Source organism: Arachis ipaensis, chromosome B7, assembly GCF_059453495.1.
Source record: "Arachis ipaensis isolate K30076 ecotype BB chromosome B7, ASM5945349v1, whole genome shotgun sequence".
Lineage (NCBI taxonomy): Eukaryota > Viridiplantae > Streptophyta > Magnoliopsida > Fabales > Fabaceae > Arachis > Arachis ipaensis.
This window is the reverse complement of record NC_142442.1, coordinates 3,109,103-3,134,367: the sequence shown is the minus strand read 5'-3', so window position 1 is coordinate 3,134,367 and position 25,265 is coordinate 3,109,103. Positions and strand designations below refer to the sequence as shown.

The 25,265-nt window shown below is 31.5% G+C and overlaps 1 protein-coding gene across 7 annotated transcripts; it reads right to left on the bottom strand.

Annotated features, from left to right (window-relative positions):
• Positions 1-5,470: 5,470 nt before the first annotated feature.
• On the bottom strand, positions 5,471-8,345 carry LOC107609227 (peptide methionine sulfoxide reductase). Of its 7 annotated transcripts, none has more exons than XM_088493315.1 (5): positions 8,167-8,287; positions 7,920-7,947; positions 7,016-7,112; positions 6,232-6,808; positions 5,471-5,932 (listed from the first exon to the last, which is right to left on the bottom strand). In XM_088493315.1, the coding sequence occupies exons 4-5, from the start codon at positions 6,586-6,588 to the stop codon at positions 5,681-5,683; spliced, it is 609 nt and encodes a 202-aa protein (XP_088349441.1). In that variant the 5' UTR covers positions 6,589-6,808; positions 7,016-7,112; positions 7,920-7,947; positions 8,167-8,287; the 3' UTR covers positions 5,471-5,680. The 7 variants fall into 7 exon arrangements, with proteins under 7 accessions (XP_088349441.1, XP_088349437.1, XP_088349438.1 ...); XM_088493311.1 differs by having other exon boundaries at positions 6,232-6,755; positions 8,167-8,251; XM_088493312.1 differs by lacking the exon at positions 7,016-7,112 and having other exon boundaries at positions 6,232-6,755; positions 8,167-8,321.
• Between the last annotated feature and the right edge of the window lie 16,920 nt (positions 8,346-25,265).

The window sequence follows — 25,265 nt, the reverse complement described above, 5'->3', positions numbered from 1 at the left end:
ACTATAAACTTAAAAATGGAAACAATTGAAATATATATTCCATTGTCTAAATTATTTGGCAACTTTCCTTATACAGCTAACAATGTCCTGGCTCTAATTAGATTAGATAAACATATATTATATGATTATTAATTAATTAAAGTCAAGATCTTTGTCAACTAAAGTGACTGGTAAAGTGCTTAAATCAATCATGTATTAATCTTACAACAAATATTATTATTGTTGTTATATATCTTAAAAAATTTACACATACATAAAAAAAAATTAAACATTATAAGTTTGTGTATATTTATATGTGTTATTTTATATATTTTTAATATATGTTATATATTCTAACATATATTATACATGTAATTATATACATAACATGATTGATAAAATCTTTGATTTAAAATATGAAATTATTTAGTAGTTTGACTATTAAATTTCTAATATCATAATTTATTACCAAATCTGAAATTTAAAACAATTTATTTACGGGAATCACTAAAATTAAAGTAAAATAGAAACCATTGAAAGAGAGAATTTGGTTCACAATCTTAAACCCACATTTTAAGTTTCATATAATAAGTGTTATACAAAATTGAATATATGAAATTTTCATTCAATACTCAAATATAAACAAAATATTCCATCCATTCCCATTTCCATTTCTCATCTCCCTACAAAATTGAAATTTGGAAATTGGAACATATCAATATCACAATATGCTGCTATGCACTACCCATGAGGCTATGAACTTTAGTTTTTTTTTTTTTTTTTTTTTGAAAAGTAAAGTATTCAAGGTTTGTCAAAAAATTTTAAAATATTTTTAAGTTTTATTTTATTTTAATTTTATTTTAAAATTTTTTATTTATATTAAATATATTTTTGGTAGCTAAATTTTTAAAAAAATTATTATCAATTCAATAATAATTTTACAAAAACAATTTTTAACGTAAAAAAATTAGATATAATTGTCATGTATTATCATTAAATTAATCCTAAATTTTTTAAAAATTCAGCTTTTAAGAATATATTTAATATAAATTGAAAATTTTTAAAACAAAATTAAAATAAAATAAAAATTAAAAATAATTTTAAAATTTTTAATAAATTTTAAAAACAACAAATATATTTTAGCTTTTAAAAAGTTATCATGGGTTAATAATTTAAACTAAAATTTGCTCAAGTATCAAGGAAAAAAGAGAGAGTATCCATTTCTCCATACTTGATAAACTTAGGGGTGGCAATGGGTAGGGTAGGGTAGGGTTTGAACCCAACCCTAACCCTACCCGCGGGTTGAGTTTTTAACCAACACTCAACCCTACCCTACCCGCGGGTTGAAAAATACCCAACCCTAACCCTACCCGCACTCAACCCGCGGGTATCCGACCCTACCCGCGGGTTGACAAAAATAGAGGCCACTAGATTGTTAAAAATTGTATTTATATCTCATTAAATGAAAAATATGTTTTATAAAAATAAATGAGCAAAATTTACAAATTTATAAATTTGGTTGAGTGGCCAAGAAGTTTTCGCACATGCTTAAGGTTCTTGGTTCAACTCCCATATGTAACATTTTTAATCATATATAACACATATTATGGGGGGTGCGGGTTGGGCGGGTAGGGTTGAGGCTCAACCCGCACCCTACCCGCTCCGCAGGCCAACCCGCTCCGCGCCCAACCCTACCCGCAGCGGATCGGGTTGGGTACCCGCGGATAGGGTCCATGCTGCCAGGCCTAGATAAACTCGAATCAGAATATTTTTATTTTTTTAAAAAGAAATTATATAATTACCAAAATAGGACCACGCGCCACTACCAAAACGCGTAAGAGCACGCGCTGGTTATGTTCAGTGTTCACAATCACAGCCTCACATGGCATCATAAGAATGTCCTCCCTGTTTGTTTTCTTACAAAGTTTAAATATCCCAGCTACAAAGGCATCCGAGGGAGCTTCCACGTGGCCTAACCAGCATCTGCCACGTGGAATAAACTCCAAAATTTGTCCTCCAATTTTTAAGAACTGCAATCACATGGTTTTGGCATTCTAATAACATTATCACTTATTTTAATTATTCGGACCATACCATATGAAGTAATATAATAAGCAACAAATTTTATATTTATTAGGTGTTTTTTCACTTTTAAACTCGGGTTTAGATCTGGTTACCTTATAATAATAATAATCCTAAGACCTAAGCTATGGAAAAGTTGGCTAACGGCTACTAATCCTAATTTGATAGAGATTCATTATGATGGTCAACTTATTATATATTTTATTTCTTTATATATTAATTAATATGAAAAAATTCTAATATAAACAGTGTTAAATCCCTTCAGGAGGTTACATGCACTCCAAGATGATAAGGTAGATAATCAGTGATTTTAATCAATAAAAATGGAATACTAGTAAAATAACTAAAAAATTTATAAATGGGATTAAGTTAAAATCTCAACATCATATCATCATCTATATTGTTTTTGTTAAAGAAAACATGGTAGTTTGCCTTAAAAATTTAAAATACTTTGCCTTAAAAAATAAAAAACTTTAAACTTTATAACCACCTTTCATATGAATAGTAAGAATTAAAATCCTCCTAAAATAAAAAAAAATTGATAAAATAATAAAATAATAAGTTAATCATTTTTAAATTAAAATAATGAGACACATATTTTATGAAAATTAAGAAATTAATAATGATTAATAATTTATTTTATTATTTTACTAACTTTTTCATTTTAAAAGAATCAAATTCAAATGATAAGTATGTAAAAAACTTAATTATTATATTTAATAATACATGTTTAATAACTAAATTAGATTAATTGAATTATTAGTTCACTTATTTAGTTAAACAATTATAAAAAATTCAAATTTTTTATTATGTATATAAAAATTTATTGATCAATAATAAATTTTTAATAAAATTTAAATTCGTAACAAATTAATTCTTGAACTAATTTTTTTTTGTTAAAAAAATACTTGAGAAACTATAATAGATGTCCAATTTTTTGGATTTTTTTAATTAAAAAATCACATCTTAGAACCTATAAAGTATAAAGGTTCACATAAAGTACATAATTCCCAACCTCCCCCCATCCCTTATTTTTTTTTCTTATCTCAATATAAAATCATATTAATGTAGTTTATTACATTAATGAATGAAAAGCCAAGGACCCACCCCCACCCAATACATGAAAATCCACATAATATAAGGTTCTTAGTTGGCCCACTTGGCTAAGCAAGCAGGCCATCACCATCACCATCATGGGTCCTAATTTTATGTGGAGCGCTCATCATACTTGTTGCACCAAAAAACTATTTATCTTCAAGTACACCATAAAGTCCTTAATTAATCATTTCCTTAAACTTTAACAACATGCATATCCTTAGATTATAGTATATAAGTTTTGGATGGATTATAGTAACCTTGGAGGTTAATTCTGTGTGTTTTAAGTGAACTAAATCCATATTTCACACAATAATAATAATAATAATATCTTTTTAATTTTACTTTATTTTTATTTGGCTTATCTATAGGTATGACCACAATTTGAATTGAAATTTATAAGATAACGTTTGTTTTGAGGTACTAAGACAGAGATTGAGAGATTGAGACTTAGTATCATATTTGTTGGTTCAGAGACTGGTACTAAAATTTCTGTCTTTGTCTCCAAAATTTCAATATTTCAGTACCTCCAAAAAGTAGAGACATAGGAGACTAAACTTTTTAAAAATGGAGACTGAAATTTTAATAACATTTTATACTTAAAATACCCTCATTTCAACTAATTAATTTCAATTTTACCCTTTGTCCAAATTAAATTAAAGTTTTATTATTGTTTCAATTTCTGTCTCCCATTTTGCACCAAACAGAATATCTCACAGTCTCAGTCTTTTCGTCTCTGTATTTCCACCAAACGCTACCTAAATGAGCTTTGCCATCAAGTTCATATTGGCCATTAAAAAAAAAGGCTCTTAACAATCATTCATCATACTATATACACATAAAAATATTAAAAAAAAAAATATAAAATAATACATAAAAATATACAAAAATATATGATAGTTTTTTTTTTTTGTGCATATAGAATTTTTTAACAATAATTTATCGTAGAATATGTAGCATTTAGATAACTAGACCCACCCAAATAATTGAATAATTGGACATACTATTGTCTATCGTTGTCATGAATTCTTCTCCCCAAAGGTAATAGGACCATTTTTTTTCCCCGCAAGAAATAAAAACCTCATATTTGTCATTGTTGCCATAGTTTTAAACTATTTGTAGAATGCTTTAGGTTATCACTTATCATGTGTTAGAGATTCTTGAAGAGAGTGTTTCCCAATCTCTTTCCTTTTTAAAAATAAATCTCAAGAAGGCAACTATCAAATTGATGGAGTTATTTTTTAGCTTCTATATATATTTCATTTTGGTTTCCATCGGTATCCTCCAACTCGACAGGTCAATGACTAATCCGTCGTAGATTGGAACTCCATTTAAGGGTTTATCGCCGACCAATGAGTTGTTGCATGCACAAAATTGAGATTTAGGCATGAGTTTAAAAATTAAGTAGGCTCATGATAAATTATACTAAGAAATTAAATGTGATATAAGATAGTAACTACTAATTAGTTGGCAAAGGATCATAGACGAGAGCATATGTTGTCTGTTTACATGCTCGAAAATGACAAGAGCCCACGTTGTGTGGGGTTTTCATGTCTACAATCACCATCTATTAAATAATTGACTATATGCAAAGTTAGGTTAGGCACCATCCTCACCATATTCATAATTTCATATTCATCTCCTTAAAAGCAATAATAATAGTTGCATGTTGATTTAACTAAGATAACTATTCACATTAAGATGTCTTCATATAAAAATTGAGAATGGTCAAACAATTTAACATTATAACTAAATTGCTTATTATAATACATGTTAACATCTTAACTATTATTTTCACACACAAAGACATCTTCGTATAAGGTCTTAATATAAGCTTATATTTTAGAGTTGGTTACGGAGGTTTGGACTTTTCAAAAGTGAAAATTTGGACTTCAATAACCCAAAACAAGGTGCTCCTAAGGCACCCTTTTTTTCCTTATAGAGATAATTTTCACAATTGTATTATTTTATCACTTTTTACTCAGAAAATTTAGCTCATCAATCAATTCAAAACATAATATGATTTCAAAAATAACATTCTCTACTTTTACTTTATTGGCTTGTAAGGTCAATTTCCATACATGCTGGCCCTCACCTTTTCCATGTTTGAGACTAATCAAAAAGCAAAAAAAGCCAAGCAGCATAGAATGCATTGGAATAGATACAATGCTTATGGAGGATAAAAGAGGGACTACCTTATCCTGTTCTATTTGTATTTAGGGTTCTATTTGTATTTAGGGTCTCTGGTTCTCTTTTTGGGCTTATAGCCCCGTATTAATACCAAAAAAAAAAAAAAAAAATACAATGCTTATAATTATCACTGTAATACTTCACACTTCATAGCAAAATCATAAATATAAAATCAAGATATACAACTCTAAAGCTCAAATTATAGCTATCTCAATCTTCAACTTACAAAAACAGTGTGAACAAGCTATGTTGACATAATATTAACAAAATACTTACCAAACAAACTATGAGCTTTTAACATCTATTAAACTGTGACTGTTATTCACTCAACACTTTAACCATAGCATCGAATCGGGTCGTTGCATCCTTTGGCAGCTGATTGCTTGAAACCAAATCGACCGCCTTTTGCAAGGTACTGCTGATGGTACTCTTCTGCGCGGTAGAACTTCTTGGCAGGAAGGATCTCGGTAACAATCTTCCTGTTCAACTGCTTCTGCCGTTGCTCCAAAGATTCCTTGGCCGCCTTCTCTTGTTCGGGAGTGTAGAAGTATATTCCGGATCTGTACTGTGTTCCAACATCATTTCCCTATCATAAAGGAAGATCAAACTGTCATTAATTTGAATAAAAGAGAGAATTCAAGAAACAAATGAAATCAGAGATTTAAAGACAAGAACCAAGAAGCAAAGGGAGAAAAATGTAACAAAAGGAAGCATATTACAAGACGCTTATATAGATGTAATATGAATTAAATCCTTCAACTCTAACAATCAAAGAAGAAGCTTCACTGATGTGTCTCCCTTCTTGGTTCTTATCTCCTATTAGATGGGAATATGAGTTCTAACTTCTAATTAACATATCATCTTAGCTTAAAAAATCGTATATACCTGTCGATTTGGTGTAGTAGGATCATGTTTATCCCAGAACACATCAAGCAAAGTGTCGAAGTTGCATTCTTTCGGATCATATTGGACCCTTACAACTTCTGAGTGGTTTGTGGTCCCTGAACACACATCCTCATAGGTCGGGTTATGCAAAAACCCTTGTGTGTAACCAACCTCAGTCTTGGATACCCCAGGCACTCTTTGGAAGGCCAATTCGATACCCCAGAAGCAGCCAGCGCCAAACTGGGCAAACTGCTGCCCTGGTGCCGGGATGTCATCATCCGGTCCCTGAGGAATTGTCGAATCCATGTTCTCTGGTGCCCTTGTGCTACCAAATCCAAGTCTGTTCAACAGGTTCATGGAGGGTTTGACGGTAATATGTGAACGAGTTTGGGGGAAGAAGCACGAGCGTCCAACAGAAAATCTAGAGAGTGATGGAAGGAACTTGGTTTTGGAAGGGCTGGAAATAGACGAAGAGATATACACTAAAATGGAATTGGATGTTGTAGCAATGCTGCTGCAGCTTGCTGCTCAGAATTTTAAGTAAAATGTGAGTCCTCCTATCGAAGAAATTAACAATCTACAATTTCCAAGAAAATAAGAACATCACAGCTTAAAAAAGAAAACATTTCAAATTTGACCAATTATCAGTAAAGAAGAGTTCTATACTACCAATGAACTATATATATTGCTATAAAGAAATGGAACTTTTGCAAAATTAAGTGGACAGCATTTATAGTCTAACATGATTATGAATGAAGAATCACATTCATACGTACGTACATACATATATGCATACACACAAATTGCATTCACTCTTGTACTGGATATCTTCACTATGTGTGTGTTAACACTTTGCAGGCACCAAAGCTATAGACTAAAAGCTGCAAAATCATCACATACAACAATGATTAACTATCACAACTCACAACCTTAATTTGAAACTCGATGATGCTAAAATACCTTTGTTCATGTAACCACCCTCTCTTTAAAAATACATGTAGGCATAACCAATGTTTTCCCTTCTATGCATATAATCAGACAAATGGACAAAAGAACCCTTGTTATTATGATGTATATAAAAAGTGCCTTATGGTTTGACTATTAGTAGTCACTTAGTGAAAGACAAAAACCTAAGACATATATATTATAAGCTTCTATGTTCATAGATTTTCCCATCTGGCCAGCTGTAATAACAAATCCATATCGATTGCTCAAAATTTGTGTACAATAAAGTTTATTTATTTGTTAAATTTTGTCACTCAGACAGCTGGACTAATCCAATCTCCACTAGTCTATACATCATTGCTTTTATAAATAGATTATTATAGATGTTGGGAAGTGGAAGACTCATGTGCACTAAACCTTTTTTCTAGAAGGAAAATTTTGTTTTTTCTTGTTTCTTTTGTCAATTCACTCTTTCTAGAAGTGGCAAAATGAGAAGTATATCACTTTTAAATCAATAAAATGCATTGTTTATAAATTCAGCTAGATGATACTCAACCACTCAACTAACATTTAACAATCTCATTTAAAGTATTTAGGATCAACAAAATACACATAAATAAATAAGAAAAGAATACAAAAAGAAATTGATAGAAACTCACATGAGAGAGAATTGTTAAAAGAAAGTTTCAACCAAATGAAATGAAAGAGGGAAAGAGGGAAAGAAATTAAATATCAACCCATACCTGCTCCACAAATTCTCATCTTCCAACCCTTCAACAAATCATTTGAATCAATCACCATACAATAATAACAAAAATCATACAAAAAAAGATGAGAATTTGAACAAAACCCGCAATTCCCTTTTCCTTAAAAAGTAAATTGTAATCGGAAAGATGTTAAATTGAATTGAAAAAATGATAGCAAATTAACAAGGTGCAAAATTGAAACTGCATAATGGAGAAAAAGGAACAGAATAAAGAAAAGAAATACCTGAGTGAGAGTGAAGAATGAGGAAAATGCTTGAATTCGATGAATGAATGAGAAAGAAAGAGAAGAAGATGAGGATCCTAATTCTCTCTCACTGCAACATAAAGTTTGAGTTTTTAGCGTTGGTAGCAGAACGATGACGTTTTGCTCTTTGTGCTTTGGACAACAAGTTCAAAAAGACTAAAATGCCCCCCAAAATAATAGGTATCAGAACTAAGAATTTGTTTAAAGCTGAAGGATAATAAGGTCAATTCAAATTGAAAATAACACATATTAATTAATATTAAATTAAATTTGGCACGTAATAGGAGTGTGTAGAACATTACAAAAATAGTGCATGTAAGATAAACACGTCATCATGGATATTTATCCACTCTTTCAACCTAACCATTTGCGTAACTACGTTTATCTAATCTAATCTAATCTAAATTAAATATATAATCTTACTATCATCAAAAGTTGCATTAATCTAACATAAATAATCAAATTGAAATTATTATTTGGCCCAAATATCTTCCAAAGAACACAAATTTGATAACATGTTCAAATGTGATAAGTTAAATTATTCTTTTAATGAGATTAAGTGTCATCAGTCATAACATAACAATGTGTCGAAATCTAATCTAAATATCTTTATAACAACAACAATTTTATATGAGTCACTATCAAAGGTGAAAGGGACACGAATATTATTTGTTGAAGGATATTATTGTTGGATTAAGGAATTGAATTTGGCCTGAAAATTACAACCATACATTGCCATGTCTTAGCATAACTAGAGCTGCACATAATCGGATAATATTCACGGTAATTATCCGCATTCGATCTGAATTTTGTGGATATTATCCGATCCGCATAGTCATCGAATCGGATCAGATCCAATCCGCACTATAATAGAATCGGATTGCAGATTTGGCAGTGATATACGCGGATCCGATCCGCAAATTCGTATATCCGCACATCTCATATAAATAGCATAGTTTAAAAAAGTAAACCCTAATATGATATAAATTTTAGTGTGTTATTTTATGAATTTTATGATATCTTGTTTTTAATTTTTTATGTTGTACTTCAACTTAGAATAATTAAACTTAAATCTTGTGTTATTATTTTGTTTTTGTTATTCAAGAGAATTTTTATTGATAATATTTTAGAAGTAAATAGGCTTAAACACGTGAAAAATGAATTTTCTGGATATTTTTTTTTGTAAAAACAGCCAAACAAAATCTTAAAATTATTTTTTTGAATCATGCGGATATACCGATTTTCGATCCGATCTGATGAGTGCAGTGCGACTCGGATAGAATTTTAGGCTATATCGATCCGTGTTGTCATGGAAAATTTTAGAAGGTTAGATTTAACAGTGTTTGAATAGTTTTCTGGAGTGTTTGAGAATACTCTAGATGGTTCCGGAACGTTCTAGAATGTCCTAGAAGGTCCCGGAATACCCTAGAAGGTTCTAGAAGACTCTGGAAGGTCATAGAGTATTCTAGAAGAGTGTAAATGTATATAGAAGTATAAAGAGTGATATGGAATAATCTAGAAACATTTAGAGAGTTGTGGTAGGATAGATATTTGTAAAGAAGGTTCTGGATGATTAATCTGGACCGTTGATTAGATTTAATCCTAACCATCCATTGAGGAGGTGGATGGCTATAAATAGGGATGAGAGTTAGAGTTTGGGTGTGTGAATCATTTGTAACCACACTTGAGCAATAAAGTGTTCTTTCACCAAAGCTTCCTTTCTCTTGTGTTCTCTTGTGTTCTTAGCTTTCTTGCTAAGTATTGAGGGTTAGGCTGACTTGGTCTTAGCTCAAGAGGTTGAGTAAGTCCGAGTGCCGGCACGGTAGCGTTGGAGTGTGTCCAAGGCCGTGACAATTTGGTATCCGAGCAAGGTTCGAGAGGGAGCACAAGTCGCTTGTGGGTATGGCTTCTAGTATCACCATGGAGCATGTTGAGTCTCAAAGGGGAAAGAATGCTATTCCTTCTCAATAGGGAGGCAAGAAGGTCCGTTTTTCAAGAGAGAGTTTCTGTGTTGGAGAATGTTCTATCCTCTATGGATGAGCGTTTCCAAAGGATAGAACATGATAAGGGGACCCTTGAGGCTCACGTGTTAGGAGAACTAGATGCTTTCAAAGAAAGCATGCTCCAAATCGAAGATAAGCTTGAGAATTCCTTAAAGCTATTTGAGGAAGTTCGAGTTTAGTTCGAGGAGGCAAAATCTCGACCAACCATTATAAGGGAGACGACAAAGATTGATCTCCCCAAGCCAAAGGTGTTCAAGGGCGTAAGGGACGCTCGCGAGGTGGAGAACTTCCTATGGCAAATGGAGAGGTACTTCAAAGGCCAAGGGGTGGTCGAAGAAGCAATAAAGGTACGCACTGCAACTCTCTACCTTTCTGATAATGCTACTTTGTGGTGGAGGAGAAAGTGCGTAGATATGGAAAATGGTACTTACAACATAGGCACATGGGAAGATTTCAAAAGGGAGTTGAAAAGACAATTCTTCCCTGAGAATGTGGTTTATGAAGCAAGGAAGAAGTTGAGGGAGTTGAAGCACAAGAGTACGATTAGCGACTACGTAAAGGAGTTCACTACTTTCACGCTTCAAATCCCCAACTTAGCATCAGAGGATGCATTGTTCTTCTTCATTGGTGGACTCCAACCTTGGACAAAGCAAGAACTACAAAGAAGGAATGTTAAGGATGTCGATGATGCCATCATGGTGGCCGAATCACTCACTGAGTATTATAGGGGAGACTCTAAACCCAAGTCTTCCTCCAAGCCTAGTTCTGCTAAGGTGGGGGAGACAAGGGGAAGAATTTCTCAACCAAGAAGGAAGAAAAATACTCTTCAAAGAAAGAGTACGAAGAAAAGAAGAAGGCTTTCGTGCCCAAAGGAGGATGCTTCGTGTGCAAGGGACCACACCAAATGAAGGATTGTCCCAAGTTAGGGACTTTGACATCTATCGCCGAGGAACGAGAAGCTCAAACTCAAGTAACTGAGTGTGTTGGATCTATCCAACACATAAATGCTGTGAAGACCAAAGAGGCAAGTACTGCAGAAAAGAAAGGCTTGATGTATGTCAAAGCCTTTGTCAATGAAAAACCTGTCATGGCTATGATCGACACTGGTGCTACACACAACTTCATCACGCCTGATGAAGCAAAGAGGCTTGGGTTGAAGATCACCGAAAAGAATGGCTGGTTCAAACCCGTGAATACCAAGGGTGAACCCCTTAAGGGAGTAGCAAAAAGGGTTGAGATGACTCTTGGTTCTTAGAAGGGCCTTGTGGATTTCTCAATAGCACCCATGGACGATTTTAAAATAGTCATCGGGCTCGATTTGCAAAGAAATGCAAATATAATACCTATGCCATACTACGATGTAGTATGCGTCATGGAGAAAGGGTCTCCATGCATGGTCCCTACAGTCTTTAAAGTTAGCAGAACACCGATACTTTCTGCTATGCAACTCAAGAAAGGGTTCAAGAAGGGAGAGATTACATATTTGACTCTATTACAAGAGGAGTCAACATCCGAAAGAGAAGACTCCCTCCCAAAATTAAGGAATTCCTTGAAGAAAATAAGGATATGATGCCTCCCGAGTTGCCAAAACAACTACCACCTAGGAGGAAGGTGCACCACAATATTGAATTGGAGTCAGGAGCAAAACCGTCCGCCTCAACACCGTATAGGATGGCACCGCCAGAACTCGAGGAGTTGAAGAAGCAACTCAAGGATTTGTTAGATGCTGGGTTCATCCGTCCATCGAAGGCACCTTATGGCGCACCAGTCTTATTCCAAAAGAAGCATGATGGTTCATTGAGGTTATGCATCGACTATCGAGCACTTAACAAGGTAACCATCAAGAACAAATACCCCATTCCTTTGATAGCCGATTTGTTTGATCAACTTGGTAGAGCCAAGTGGTTCTCAAAGCTAGATTTGAGGTCAGGATATCACCAAGTGAGAATTGCCGATGGTGATGAGCCTAAGACCACGTGTGTCACGAGGTATGGATCGTATGAGTGGTTGGTGATGCCTTTTGGCTTGACCAATGCTCCTGCGACCTTCTGTACCTTGATGAATGAGATCTTTCGACCTTACCTTGATCGGTTTGTAGTGGTCTACTTGGATGACATTGTTGTCTATAGCAATACTTTGGAGGAACATGTAGAACACTTACGAACTGTGTTCAAGATCTTGCGAGAGAACCACTTATATGTGAAGAAGGAAAAGTGTTCCTTTGCAAGGGACGAAGTCCACTTCTTGGGACACATCATTAAAGGTGGAACTCTCTGCATGGATCAAGGAAAGGTGAAGGCTATCAAAGAGTGGGAGCCGCCAAACAAGGTATCTGAATTGAGGTCATTCCTTGGGTTGGCTAATTACTATCGGAGGTTTATCAAGGGATACTCCGCTAAGGCTGCACCATTAACTGATCTTCTCAAGAAGAATCACTCTTGGGAATGGTCAAAGGAGTGTCAAAAGGCCTTTGATGAGTTGAAGGCTGCTATCACAGAAGGACCAGTACTAGCACTACCCGACTACTCAAAGGTATTTGAAGTCCACACTGATGCTTCTGACTACGCTATTGGAGGAGTTCTGATGCAAGAAGGACATCCTATTGCCTTTGAGAGTCGCAAGTTGAATGATACAGAGAAGCGATACACTGTCCAAGAGAAGGAGATGACCGCGGTGGTGCATTGTCTGAGAACTTGGCGTCACTACTTGCTTGGTTCACACTTCATCGTCAAGACAGACAATGTGGCTACAAGCTACTTCCAAACTCAAAAGAAGTTAAGCCCCAAACAAGCTAGGTGGCAAGACTTCTTGGCTGAGTTTGATTTCGAATTCGAATACAAGTCAGGCAAGACTAATGTCGTAGCAGATGCGCTGAGTCGCAAGGCTGAGTTAGCGGCCATTTCTATGGTGGAAGGAGATATTATGCATATCATCAAGGAAGGGTTGCATCACGATCCATTAGCCAAGAAGTTGGTGGAGTTGGCTAGAGAAGGTAAGACCAAAAGATTTTGGTTAGAAAATGACCTTCTCTACACAAAAGGGAGAAGACTATACGTTCCTAAATGGGACAATCTGAGAAGGAAGTTGGTAAGAGAATGCCATGACACCAAGTGGGCTGGTCACCAAGGTCAGCGAAGGACCTTAGCACTCATTGAATCTTCTTATTATTGGCCTCAAATGAGAGATGAAGTGGAGAGCTATGTGAAGACTTGTCTTGTGTGCCAACAAGATAAGATTGAAAACAAGACACCAAGTGGGTTGTTGGAACCTCTGCCTCCATCAGAGCGACCGTGGGAAAGTGTCTCTCTAGATTTCATCTCTGCCTTACCGAAGTCCGAGGGGTTTGGATCTATTCTCGTAGTAGTGGATCGATTTTCGAAGTATGCTACCTTTATACCTGCCCCTACTGACTGCACTGCAGAGGAAGCAGCACGACTATTCTTCAAGAATGTGGTGAAGTACTGGGGATTGCCTAAGAGCATCATTAGTGATCGAGATCCACGCTTCACAGGACGACTATGGACAGAGTTGTTCAAACTCCTTGGGTTGGAGCTTCATTTCTCAACAAGCTTCCATCCTCAAACCGATGGGCAGACTGAGAGAGTGAATGCCTTACTTGAGTGTTACTTAAGGCATTTTGTGAGCGCTAATCAGAAGGATTGGACAAAACTCCTCGACATTGCTCAGTTCTCATACAATTTGCAAAGGAGTGAGTCTACAGGGAAGAGTCCGTTCGAGATTGTGACTGGACAACAGCCGCTTACGCCTCACTCTCTTTCTTCCTCTTACTCAGGGAAGAGCCCTGGAGCTTATCATATGATTAAGTCATGGGAAGAACAAGCAGATGTCACTCGTTCTTACCTCGACAAAGCTGCCAAGAGGATGAAGAAATGGGCAGATAAGAAGAGGAGGCATGCAAGCTATCAAGTGGGAGACAAGGTAATGATCAAACTTCTTCCACAACAATTCAAAGCCTTTCGCAAGGTTCATAAGGGTTTAATCCGCAAATACGAAGGACCATTTGAGATCATTGGACGTGTTGGGGAGGTTGCTTATAAAGTACAACTCCCTCCCTCTATGAAGATCCACCCGGTCTTCCATGTGAGTATGCTTAAACCATATCATGAGGACCAAGACGAACCGTGTAGAGGTAACTCGAGTCGTGCTCCGCCTGTGGTGATTAGATCTTTTGACAAAGAAATCGAAGAGATCCTAGCTAATCGCGTCGTGTGACAAAGAGGAGTACCACCAAGTATCCAATACTTGATCAAGTGGAAAGGGCTCCCGATAACTGAAGCTAGCTGGGAAACTCGCGAAAATCTGTGGCAATTTCAAGAACACCTAGAGCGCTATCATGAACAGAACGCGACGAGGACGTCTGCGCATTAGGTGTGGGAGAATGTCATGGAAAATTTTAGAAGGTTAGATTTAACAGTGTTTGAATAGTTTTCTGGAGTGTTTGAGAATACTCTAGATGGTTCCGGAACGTTCTAGAATGTCCTAGAAGGTCCCGGAATACCCTAGAAGGTTCTAGAAGACTCTGGAAGGTCATAGAGTATTCTAGAAGAGTGTAAATGTATATAGAAGTATAAAGAGTGATATGGAATAATCTAGAAACATTTAGAGAGTTGTGGTAGGATAGATATTTGTAAAGAAGGTTCTGGATGATTAATCTGGACCGTTGATTAGATTTAATCCTAACCATCCATTGAGGAGGTGGATGGCTATAAATAGGGATGAGAGTTAGAGTTTGGGTGTGTGAATCATTTGTAACCACACTTGAGCAATAAAGTGTTCTTTCACCAAAGCTTCCTTTCTCTTGTGTTCTCTTGTGTTCTTAGCTTTCTTGCTAAGTATTGAGGGTTAGGCTGACTTGGTCTTAGCTCAAGAGGTTGAGTAAGTCCGAGTGCCGGCACGGTAGCGTTGGAGTGTGTCCAAGGCCGTGACAGTGTGCAGCCCTAAGCATAACATTAATTTTGTGGGCCTTCATAAATACATGAACCTTATAGTGACACGTTCTTTTTTGTTAAAGCCCATTGTGTTCAGAAACAAAGCCTACCCCACATACTAATATAAAGCTTTGACCTATTGGCATTTTTGGTCAATATATGGGCTTTTGTTATCAAAAACACTATGAACTTTAGAATCTACTCTCTTGTTTGTCCACCATATAATTTCACCCAAAAAACATGCCTAAAATAAAAACATCTAAAAAAATAATAACTTAGAGCATAAATAATACTATGTTATAATTAACTTGAGCTGGTCTAATAATTAATTTATTAGTTCGTTTAAATAAGTGTCGAGAGTTCGAATCTTACCTTACGCATGCCATAACCTATTGGCTAGTGACAAACTCCTAAATGAAGTTTAGATTCGTGACAAATTAGTAATTGGTAAATTAGACGGAAAAGATTTCATAGAGAAAAGAAAAACCACGCACCCATTATGTATTATTTTATAATAAGATTGTTTTATGTATATTTAACGCATGAAATGATTATGTTTTTAATCAATCCAATAATCTAAAGTTAAAGTTTGGACAAAAATAAGTTTTTAGAAGATGCTCTATAAAATTGATTTAGTATTTATTACTGTTTATACTTTTATAAGAGTAGAAATGGCACTAATTAACGGAAATGTTTGGTAACCAAAGAAAATTAGCCAAAAATAGCCATAACTTGCTTTATTTAACATTTATTAATTGTTACGATAATTAATTAATGCTAAATAAGACAAGTTCTGACTTTTTTTTTTTTTGTCTGTCTAACATTACCCCTAATTAAATATTTCTATAAGAGTAGTATCTAGAGTTCAATTCGAATATGTACTTTAAGTTCAAATAAAATATGGAAGGAAATTTGCTTCATGTGTTAAATGTCGTACACAATTAAATTTATTATGCAATAATATTAATAGAGGCTAAATTACTCTTTTAAGTTTTGGAGGGTACGCAAACAATTGAAAAAAAAAAAGAAAAAAAAGAAGGGTGTGAATACTGGGGTTAAAATTAAAGAAGGGAAAATAATACTAAATAATATATTGACACCCTTCTAGAATAGGGTTAAAATAATACTTTATTCTCACATTATTTATAAAAAAAAATAAACCGTAACATATGCTAGCTACTAGCTCCTAGCTCCATATTTGAATAATACTTCTGAATTTCTGTATTGTCATCGTCATATTGTGGCTAATTTTTTTTTATATGAGATTGATACGTGAGTTATGTTGAGTTATAGAGTATTGGGGAGATATACATGATTGTGACGGCTTTTAATTTTTTGCTTTAGTGAGAAGAAATTGGACCCAGAATTTTCTGTCGGTACATAAATCGGGCCCAGAATTTTTTATCAGTACACAAATCGAACCCAGAATTTACACAAATTGGACTGAGGATTTTCTGCCAATACACAAACCGGACCCAAAATTTACATAAATCGAATCCAGAATTTTCTGCTAGTACACAAATTGAACCCAGAATTTTTAGTACCTCCTCATACCCATAATTCTGCTATACACCAACCCTCCTTCCATATTAAAATTAAAAATCTCTCATATTGTGACGTGATGAACATCTTATTAGGATTCAAATATTTTTTCGTCAAGAGCGGTACTAAAAGCAGTTTTATTTTGAACACAATTTATTATGGACTAGTACAAACATGACCAAATTTCTAAGTAACAAAATATATACTTTTCAAATTCATAGTATTGCTACATGCAACTTACTAGGATATGCCGCCTTATGCGAAAAAAAATGTTCTTGCATTGTTGTTGAATTATTTAGAGCTTCTTCAACAAAACATGATTTATTTTGGCAGTCCAACATAGTATATACCACACTAAATAATAATATAATACAGTCTAATAATATAATACTAATGTTGATATTCAATAAAAATGTTATTATTATTGTACGCTTTTATTTCACATTATCAACAAGCGATGCATAAAATATAATGAGCCGTACGTTTATTACTTTGATATATCTCATTCAAGTTTGTTACAACTGATAAGCTTAACCCTATTAACAATGGAAAGTTGAAAGTAGAGTCTTCTTATGTGTAAGACCATGCATAAAATTCTATTTGGACATGATATAACTAATGAAGTAATAATTAGAAATCTAATTGGGAAAAATTTGGAAAAAGAGAAGAACCCCTGTTCTAGTTATTTTATTTTGATTGTATTCATTTTTCAGCCAAAAATTAAACAACCAAAAAAAAATTGACATACATTCAATTAAGACTTCACTAAGATTGAATCCAGTTTATTCTAATGTGTTAAAGATATAATTATTTATGTATTTTTTTAAAATTAATTTCATAACATGCTATTAAAAATTCTATAATCTAAAAATTTAAATTTTAAATTTTTTATACCAAAAAAGAGAATTTATCAAAAAATAAATAAATAAATAAATAACTAAATGTCTATATAAAAATTTAAATAAACTAAAAAAAAAAATACTCATACGTATTGATACAATTAGTATTGAGTTAGCCTAATTAGCAGAGAATTATACTATAAATATGAGTATGATGTAATAATGTAAGATAGACATAATGTAACTAATAAAAATTTTATTTTTTCTCTTTGATCCTAATTTAAAAAAAATATATATTTTTTTGATTTTTTATCTAATTCTTTATTTTTAATACAAATTTGTATCACATATATTTTTTTTATTAATTTAAATTTTTAAAAAGAATAATTTCATGGAACTTTAATTAACATATATAAGTTATTGTTTTAGGTATAGAAGTGCTGCCATGTATAGCTGTAATATAACACAATATAATGCTCAAATTAAGAGTCATGATTATAATAGTCAAGTGTAAGATATAGTAGTCAACATTGAACAAATCTATACATGTGATGAAATTTAAAAGTTATAAAATAAAATAAAACAAAAGGAGCCATAAAAGAAAAGACATTTTCTTAGATTTGATTTTTACAATTTGCTTTAGGACCAAAAAAGAAAGAAACTCTGACGTGGCGCCCAACATTTGCATGCATAAATTGCTGCACGTATGTATAATTTTCACACTTGGCAGTAAATGAACCAATAGATTAGTGCCACGTGGCTAAACTGGTCAACAAAGTGGGAGAGATGATTTTGTTCAACACCAAAGCATAATGCAACCACAACTTTTGTTTAAATGTTTTCTAAGATTTGAACACACAATTCTATAGAAAAATTAAAACTCGCCCAAAACGTAATTCATCTCTATTTTAACTCTCATTAATTGGGTATTGCCACAACTACTCTATTATTTTAAATGGATTTTAACAACAAAAAAATATTTTAATTTTAGTAATTGTACGGTTGTTCGGGTACCGGACGGTTCGGAGAAGTTCTTGGATTAATAAGGTGGGGTGTCGCCTGACTCTGGGTCGCGGGAGTGAAGCTGGAGTAACCGACGTCCCGGGCTCTTTGAGTGAGGAAGGGGTGCCACCTGCAAAGACACTCCGACGCTCTAGTCAGTTGAGTATGCAGGCGAAAAGTGGGTAAGGTGATATGTGTGACGTACCTTGGGGGAGGGATAGGACCCTCCCCATATATAGCGTGTAAGGAGTGGGTCCCACAAGGACAGACCCACCTTCCTCGAAACTTCCTAATACAGCTGTAGCAGAAAGCTGTCAAAGACGCGTGTCCGGTCGGTGGTTGAGCGTCTCGCGCCTAACCGTTCGAGTCGTGTGGCCTATGGGTCGAGTCGGCCCGCATGATGTTTGGACCAGGCCATAACAGTAATTTACTCTTAAATTTAAATAACACATTGATCATAGAAAATAGTGACCATAGATAGAGAGATATATTTTTTACTAACAAAACATTCTTGTTGCAAAAAAGTTGCTAAAAAATATAATTTCTTGTGGTGTTTATTCATTGAGTGTTTTATATTGGCACTTATTTTTAAATTTGCAATAGTTCAATGACATATTATAAAAAATTATGGGTTTAATTAAAGAATTAACTATTTTTTAATTAATATTAATTTGTAATTTTTTTTGAAATTATCTTTTTATCTTAAATTTAAAATTTTAAATCTTAAAATTTTCAAAAAGAGTAAGAATTATAAAAGAAAATTTATAATAAAAAATTAACTACTATTAATTAATCATCACTAATTAAAATATATTTTCATTAGATTTATTAAAAAAGTATTAATACGAATTAATGATCTGAGAACAAAAAGGATAGATTACTATTATTTGAGAATGTGAGAGTAGAGTTGGGTGAAGGAGCCAACTTAGTTAGACTCACCAACCATTTTTCAAAAAAAGTGTGATGTAGTGTAGCTTTTGTTTTCGGAGTTTGCAAAAGTGCTACTTATTATGTTCACTAATTATAATTAATTTGGAAGAACAACTTTTAACTCCTGAGCAAGTGAGCATGCGTGCAATTAAGTAATATCTGCCTTTCATTGTTAACCATAACATACAATGGAAAATGAGTTGTTGTATCAACCATTTTAATTAATTTTTCTCATTCTTATAATTAATATATGTATTTTTTTTTAAAATTAGGAGTAAGATTACAACTCGTAACCTTTAGATGAGTACGAGGAGATTCTGTCATTTAATGTATAGCTTGTTTAGTGGCGGAACTTGGAAAAAAATTTTGGAGAGTCAAAAATCTTAATAAAAAATTATATAATAATAATATTTATATTAAAATAAAATTTATAAATATAATTATTTTATTTTTAAATTTATTATTAATATGTAAGATTATATATGGTTAAGATTAACAAAAAATAATTCTGATTTTGTTTAATAAAAAATTTTGTTTAGGTTAATAAGCCAATTTGATTTTAAACAAAAAATCAATTTAAAAAAAATTAGTTTTTACATGAAAAAATTAGTTTTTGCATATAAAAATTTATTTTTATTTAAAAAATTAATTTTTTATTTAAATTATATAAAATTAATTATAACATAAACTATTTTTTAACATTAAAAAAAATAATTTTACTTTTGATAATATTTATCTCTCAAAAGTCTCAAGATTAATTATTTTTATTATTATTTTTATTACAAATTAAATAATATAATACAATAAAATAAAGTTTTAAATTTTTAATAAAATAAAAAATCAAAATTTATTAATATAAACAGTGTAATAGTATAATGACATTACATTTGTAAAGTTGATTTAAAAATAAAATAATAACTTTTTAATAATAACTTTTTATTAATAACTGTATTACTACTAGTTATATTATAATTTTTATTATTCTAAAAATAAAATAATGCATGAAACTATATGAGAAGCTAAATATAATTTAGTATTAATTCTATAATAATATTTGATTTGTAACGTTGATTTAAAAATATGTCACTTATTATTGATTTAAAGATATGCTATTTGTTATGTCAAATAGGATAAGACAAATTTAAAAAAATAGTAAAAATAGACGCAAAACTCAGATACATAAATTAAAATATCAATTTAATCAAGCAAACTAATTTTATTTTCTTAAAGTAAAATTACTAATATTTTTACAAAAATTTTGGGGGCATGCCCCTTACCTACACAAAGCTCCGCCGCTGAGCTTGTTACTAACTACACCACGCATGCATGTTAATAATCCTATATATATAGTTAAACAAATGAATTTGATTAACATGTGTAGCTAGCAGGATTTAGAAAATTTATAAAATAAGAGAAAAATTATACACTAAAATTAAGGATTTAAAAAAGTAATTATATTCAAGCAATAAAATCCAAGTACGCTCTTCAATTCTAAATATTTTGATATATATGGAGAATACTAGGAGTTAATAACTTAATATTGTTAGTAAAAAAAATTAATTAATATTAACTCAAATATAAAATAAATAAAAAATATTAATCCGCTAACATTTATATGTTATAAAATTAAATTCTTGCACTGAACAAAATTATTCTTATTTTTTTGGTTTTTTTCTTATAGAATTAATCTCTACGTACAAGTGTTTTGCACTTACAAGTTTTACAAGTCTGAAAAGAATGAAACCCTATAAACGCACGGCTTATATTATGGACCTCTTTAACAAACTTTTAAATCATTTGAAATCAATTAACGCATGAATATATAACTTTCATTTTTCAAAAGATTTCGTTTCCTTTTTCGAGTTTCTTGCCAAATTTGTTCGATCTCATTCGTGTGTTTTCTCTTTACCTTTGATCTCCTTCTGTTTTTTTCGATTTTCATGGTTTCTGAAATCAAGTTTTGAAATTATTTTGAAGATAATGGAACTTCAGAAATACACCTAAAGAATTACAGAAATACACCCAACGAATTATAGAAATACATTCAAAGGATTACAAAAATACACCCAAACGGTTACAGAAATAAACCAAACGATTACAGAAATACACCCAAAGAATTACAGAAATACACCCAAAGAATTTAAGAAATACATCCAAAGGATTTAAGAAATTAACCCAATATCAGGGGAGACAGTATATTTCTTCTTGAAATCTTTTAATATTTTGTTGGTTAAGGATGAGGCATATGGTAGAGACAATATAGAAAAAAAACCTAGAAGAACATTAAAACAGTACCTTGAATAATGTTTCTTCATTTTTTCTGGTGATTTTTTATGGAGATTTGTATCTTTTCTTCTTGATTTCTTCTACTCTTCGCAAAATCGTAAGACAGTTTGCATTTTGATTGAGGAAGAAGAGGAAGAGTGCAGCATAATGAACGTGTTGTAAGGCGCATGCGTTGAACGCTCAATTTAAAAGAATGGTGCGCGTATTTTTTTTCTTAGATTTGAGCCAATTTATATAGCTTGTAAGACAAAAATACTTGTATGTGTAGCCGTCCCTTTCTTATATATGTCTCTCTTTCTACTTATTAAATATTTATCTCTCCTCTTCATTTAATTTACCTAGTTTTTAAATATATAAAAATTCCTTAAAACTTAATATAACGTCGTGATTCTTAACTTCTCAAGAAAATAAATAAAAAATTGGCAACTGATGAGCGATGCAACTTTTGAATAATCTAGATGGTCCCAAATTCCATGCATATATGTCGGTGTGATAGACGTTAAATTTATTTATAAAATGAAATTTTTTAATAGTTTACTAATAATTTTTTAGTTAATTAACTAACTTAATTAAATTCACTTTTTTGTTATTAAAAAATGAAAAATTAAAACTAATTCTTAAAAAGCAATTAAACCCTAAATTACTTTATTAAGCAGTATATATTATTATTACTCTATAATTCAGAGTTATATATTTTGACACATTATTATAGTTACATGGCATACTTAATATTATTATGAGTAAATTCCTTTTTCGGTTTTTAACTATTTATTAGATAGATTTTTTATTTTTTAAAAAATTTAAATATTTAAATTGGTCTTTATCTATTTTAATATGTGTACATTTTAGTTTTTGATTAAGGATTAGAAAGGATATTTACTCAAAATAAATAAGAACTAAAATATACATATATTAAAATAGATAAAGATTAATTTAAGTGTTTAAATTTTTTAAGGAGTAAAAAATTTATCGAACAAATAGTTAAGAATCGAAAAGGAGATTTACTGTATTATTATCTAAAAGTGACGATCTTACTTCAGTCTAAAAATTAACGTGCACCTAGAAGATTTTTGTGTTAAAAGATTCTTTTCACTGCCATTTCACATTCCACAAACCATTTAAGCTATTGGAAAAATGAATAATGCTAACATGACACGAATCAACGTTTTTCAGTTTTTGCATCATGGATTGTTTGAAAGTTAATGTAAAAAGGTTTTTCAAAAGAACAAAAAATATCTTAAGTTGTCCAGTAGCTAGTGATATCTATATACACACACTACTATAATCTTTTTTTTTTTGTTTTAAGTGTTAAAAACATATATTAAAAAAAAGTATAAAATTTACCGATTCTCAAACGTGTAATAAATGGATAAATTTACCCTTAAATAATTAATTGACCATATGTTATTTTTAAAAAAAATAATTTAATTACTATAGTTAAATTAATAAAGGTATATATTAACTAATTTAGGTTAGTCGGATAGTAAGCTTACTCGACTGTTTAAATAAGTATTGGAAATTCGAATCTCACCTTGTACATATAATAATTCATTGGTCACCAGTAGACCCTTAAATGGAATTCAGATTTACGACAGATTAATTCTTAACGTGTCAGACTAGGAGATATAATGGGAAAAAAAAATTAAAGTGTATATATTATTAGAAAAATAAGGGGTAAGTATGATTTTGGTTCCAAAAGTTTAGCGCAGAATCAAAACCGTCTCTCTTCTAATTTTTTATTTAAAATCGTCCTTAATGTTGCATAGGGACGGTTTCGATTCTGACGCTAAACTTTTGGGACTAAAATCATATTTACCCCAAAAAATAATTTATCTTTTGAAAAGCGATAGATATTATTCCAATCTCGTGTGCACCTTTTTTCATTGTTTTTTTTTTTTCTATGTTGCATAGAAAAAGTGAGGACAAGGATTTCCAACATATAATTTTTCCAAAGAAGGGAAAAGAGAGATGCAAATGGCTAAATAGATAAAGATAAGATTATGTAAAAGCTTGATATATAATTAGGAGTATGATTATGGTGGAGAAGAAAGTGCGTTTGGGTCAGTGGAATCAAGAAGTTAAGTGCACGTGAAAAAATAAAATAAAATAAAATAAAATAAATAAACAAATAAATTAGATGATAAACCATACAGCACCTTCACTACTCACTCAATTGTATTGATGAGATTCTTTTCAAAAATCTGTGTTCACACTTAGCTACTTTAATTTGAAAGATGCCCTAAGATTCCGGGGTTACCCTTTTCACACCTAAACCCCAACTACTAATTCCAATTTTCATCACCCCACTTGAGTTTTTTATTTTTATTTTTATTTTTATTGACAAATTTTTTATTATTATATGTTTGGGACAAATTAAATGATTCTATTAAAATTATATTAGGACACATTTTTTAAGTTGTCTAATTTGAATAACATTTATATAAATTATTTTACCACTGTGATGTCAAAAAATATTTTTTTTGGTGAATAAAAAATTATTTATGCACTACATAATAATGTGTCATACATGATAAAACTATAAAAATTAAGGTAGAAACTAAGGTGTAGTCAATTTTATGTGAAGTTAATAATTGAGAGTCGTTAAATAAAAAATTAATCAAATCATTTAAATCATCTAACGACTCTCAGTTATTAACTTCATATAAATTAAAGTTGACTGCACATGAGTTTCCACCAAAAGTTAATTAAATTTGTCCCCACAAAGTTAATTAGTAGAAGTGAATGATAAAACTAATCTAAGTTCATTGCACTTGCAATGCAACTTATAGCTTTTTTACTTTCCACGAGAGAAGTTATATATATAATTTTCAATAAATTTAAATTAAAATATTTTACTATCTAGGCAAATGAGATATTATTATTATTATTATTATTATTATTATTATTATTATTATTATTATAGAAACATATAATGAATAATCATGTGTTAAACTCAGTACAAAAACATTATATTTCATCATATATAGGTGCAATTATTATAAAATACATGCTAGCTATATTATATTAACTATAAATTTTAAAACACTTAAAAATTATAGCAAAAATTAAAATTACACGTTTTTATTATTTGATAATATTTTTTTTAATTTAAATATTACCAAACAATAAAAAATATGACTTTAATTTTTAACTAATTTTTTTATGACCAACATGATGATAAAATTATGATAAAAATTCACTTACTATAATTTACTTGTGAACTACTAAAGTTGATGGTAGATTCCCACTAATCCGCGTTCACACTTAAACAATAAACTAATATTCTAATAACACTATTGATCAAAATTGAATTTTGGTGAATTGGTGTGTAATACAAATTAAAGTAGTAGTTGCACTCCTTATCCAAGTGCTTAGCTTCCTCATATTATGGTTGTTGTTACACTTACATCATCATCATCATTCTCCTTAATTATTAATCTTTTTATACTAATTAATTAATTAACTTAAATAATTAAGATAATGTAATCATCACTACCAACTACTATATATATAGTTGACGCATCAAT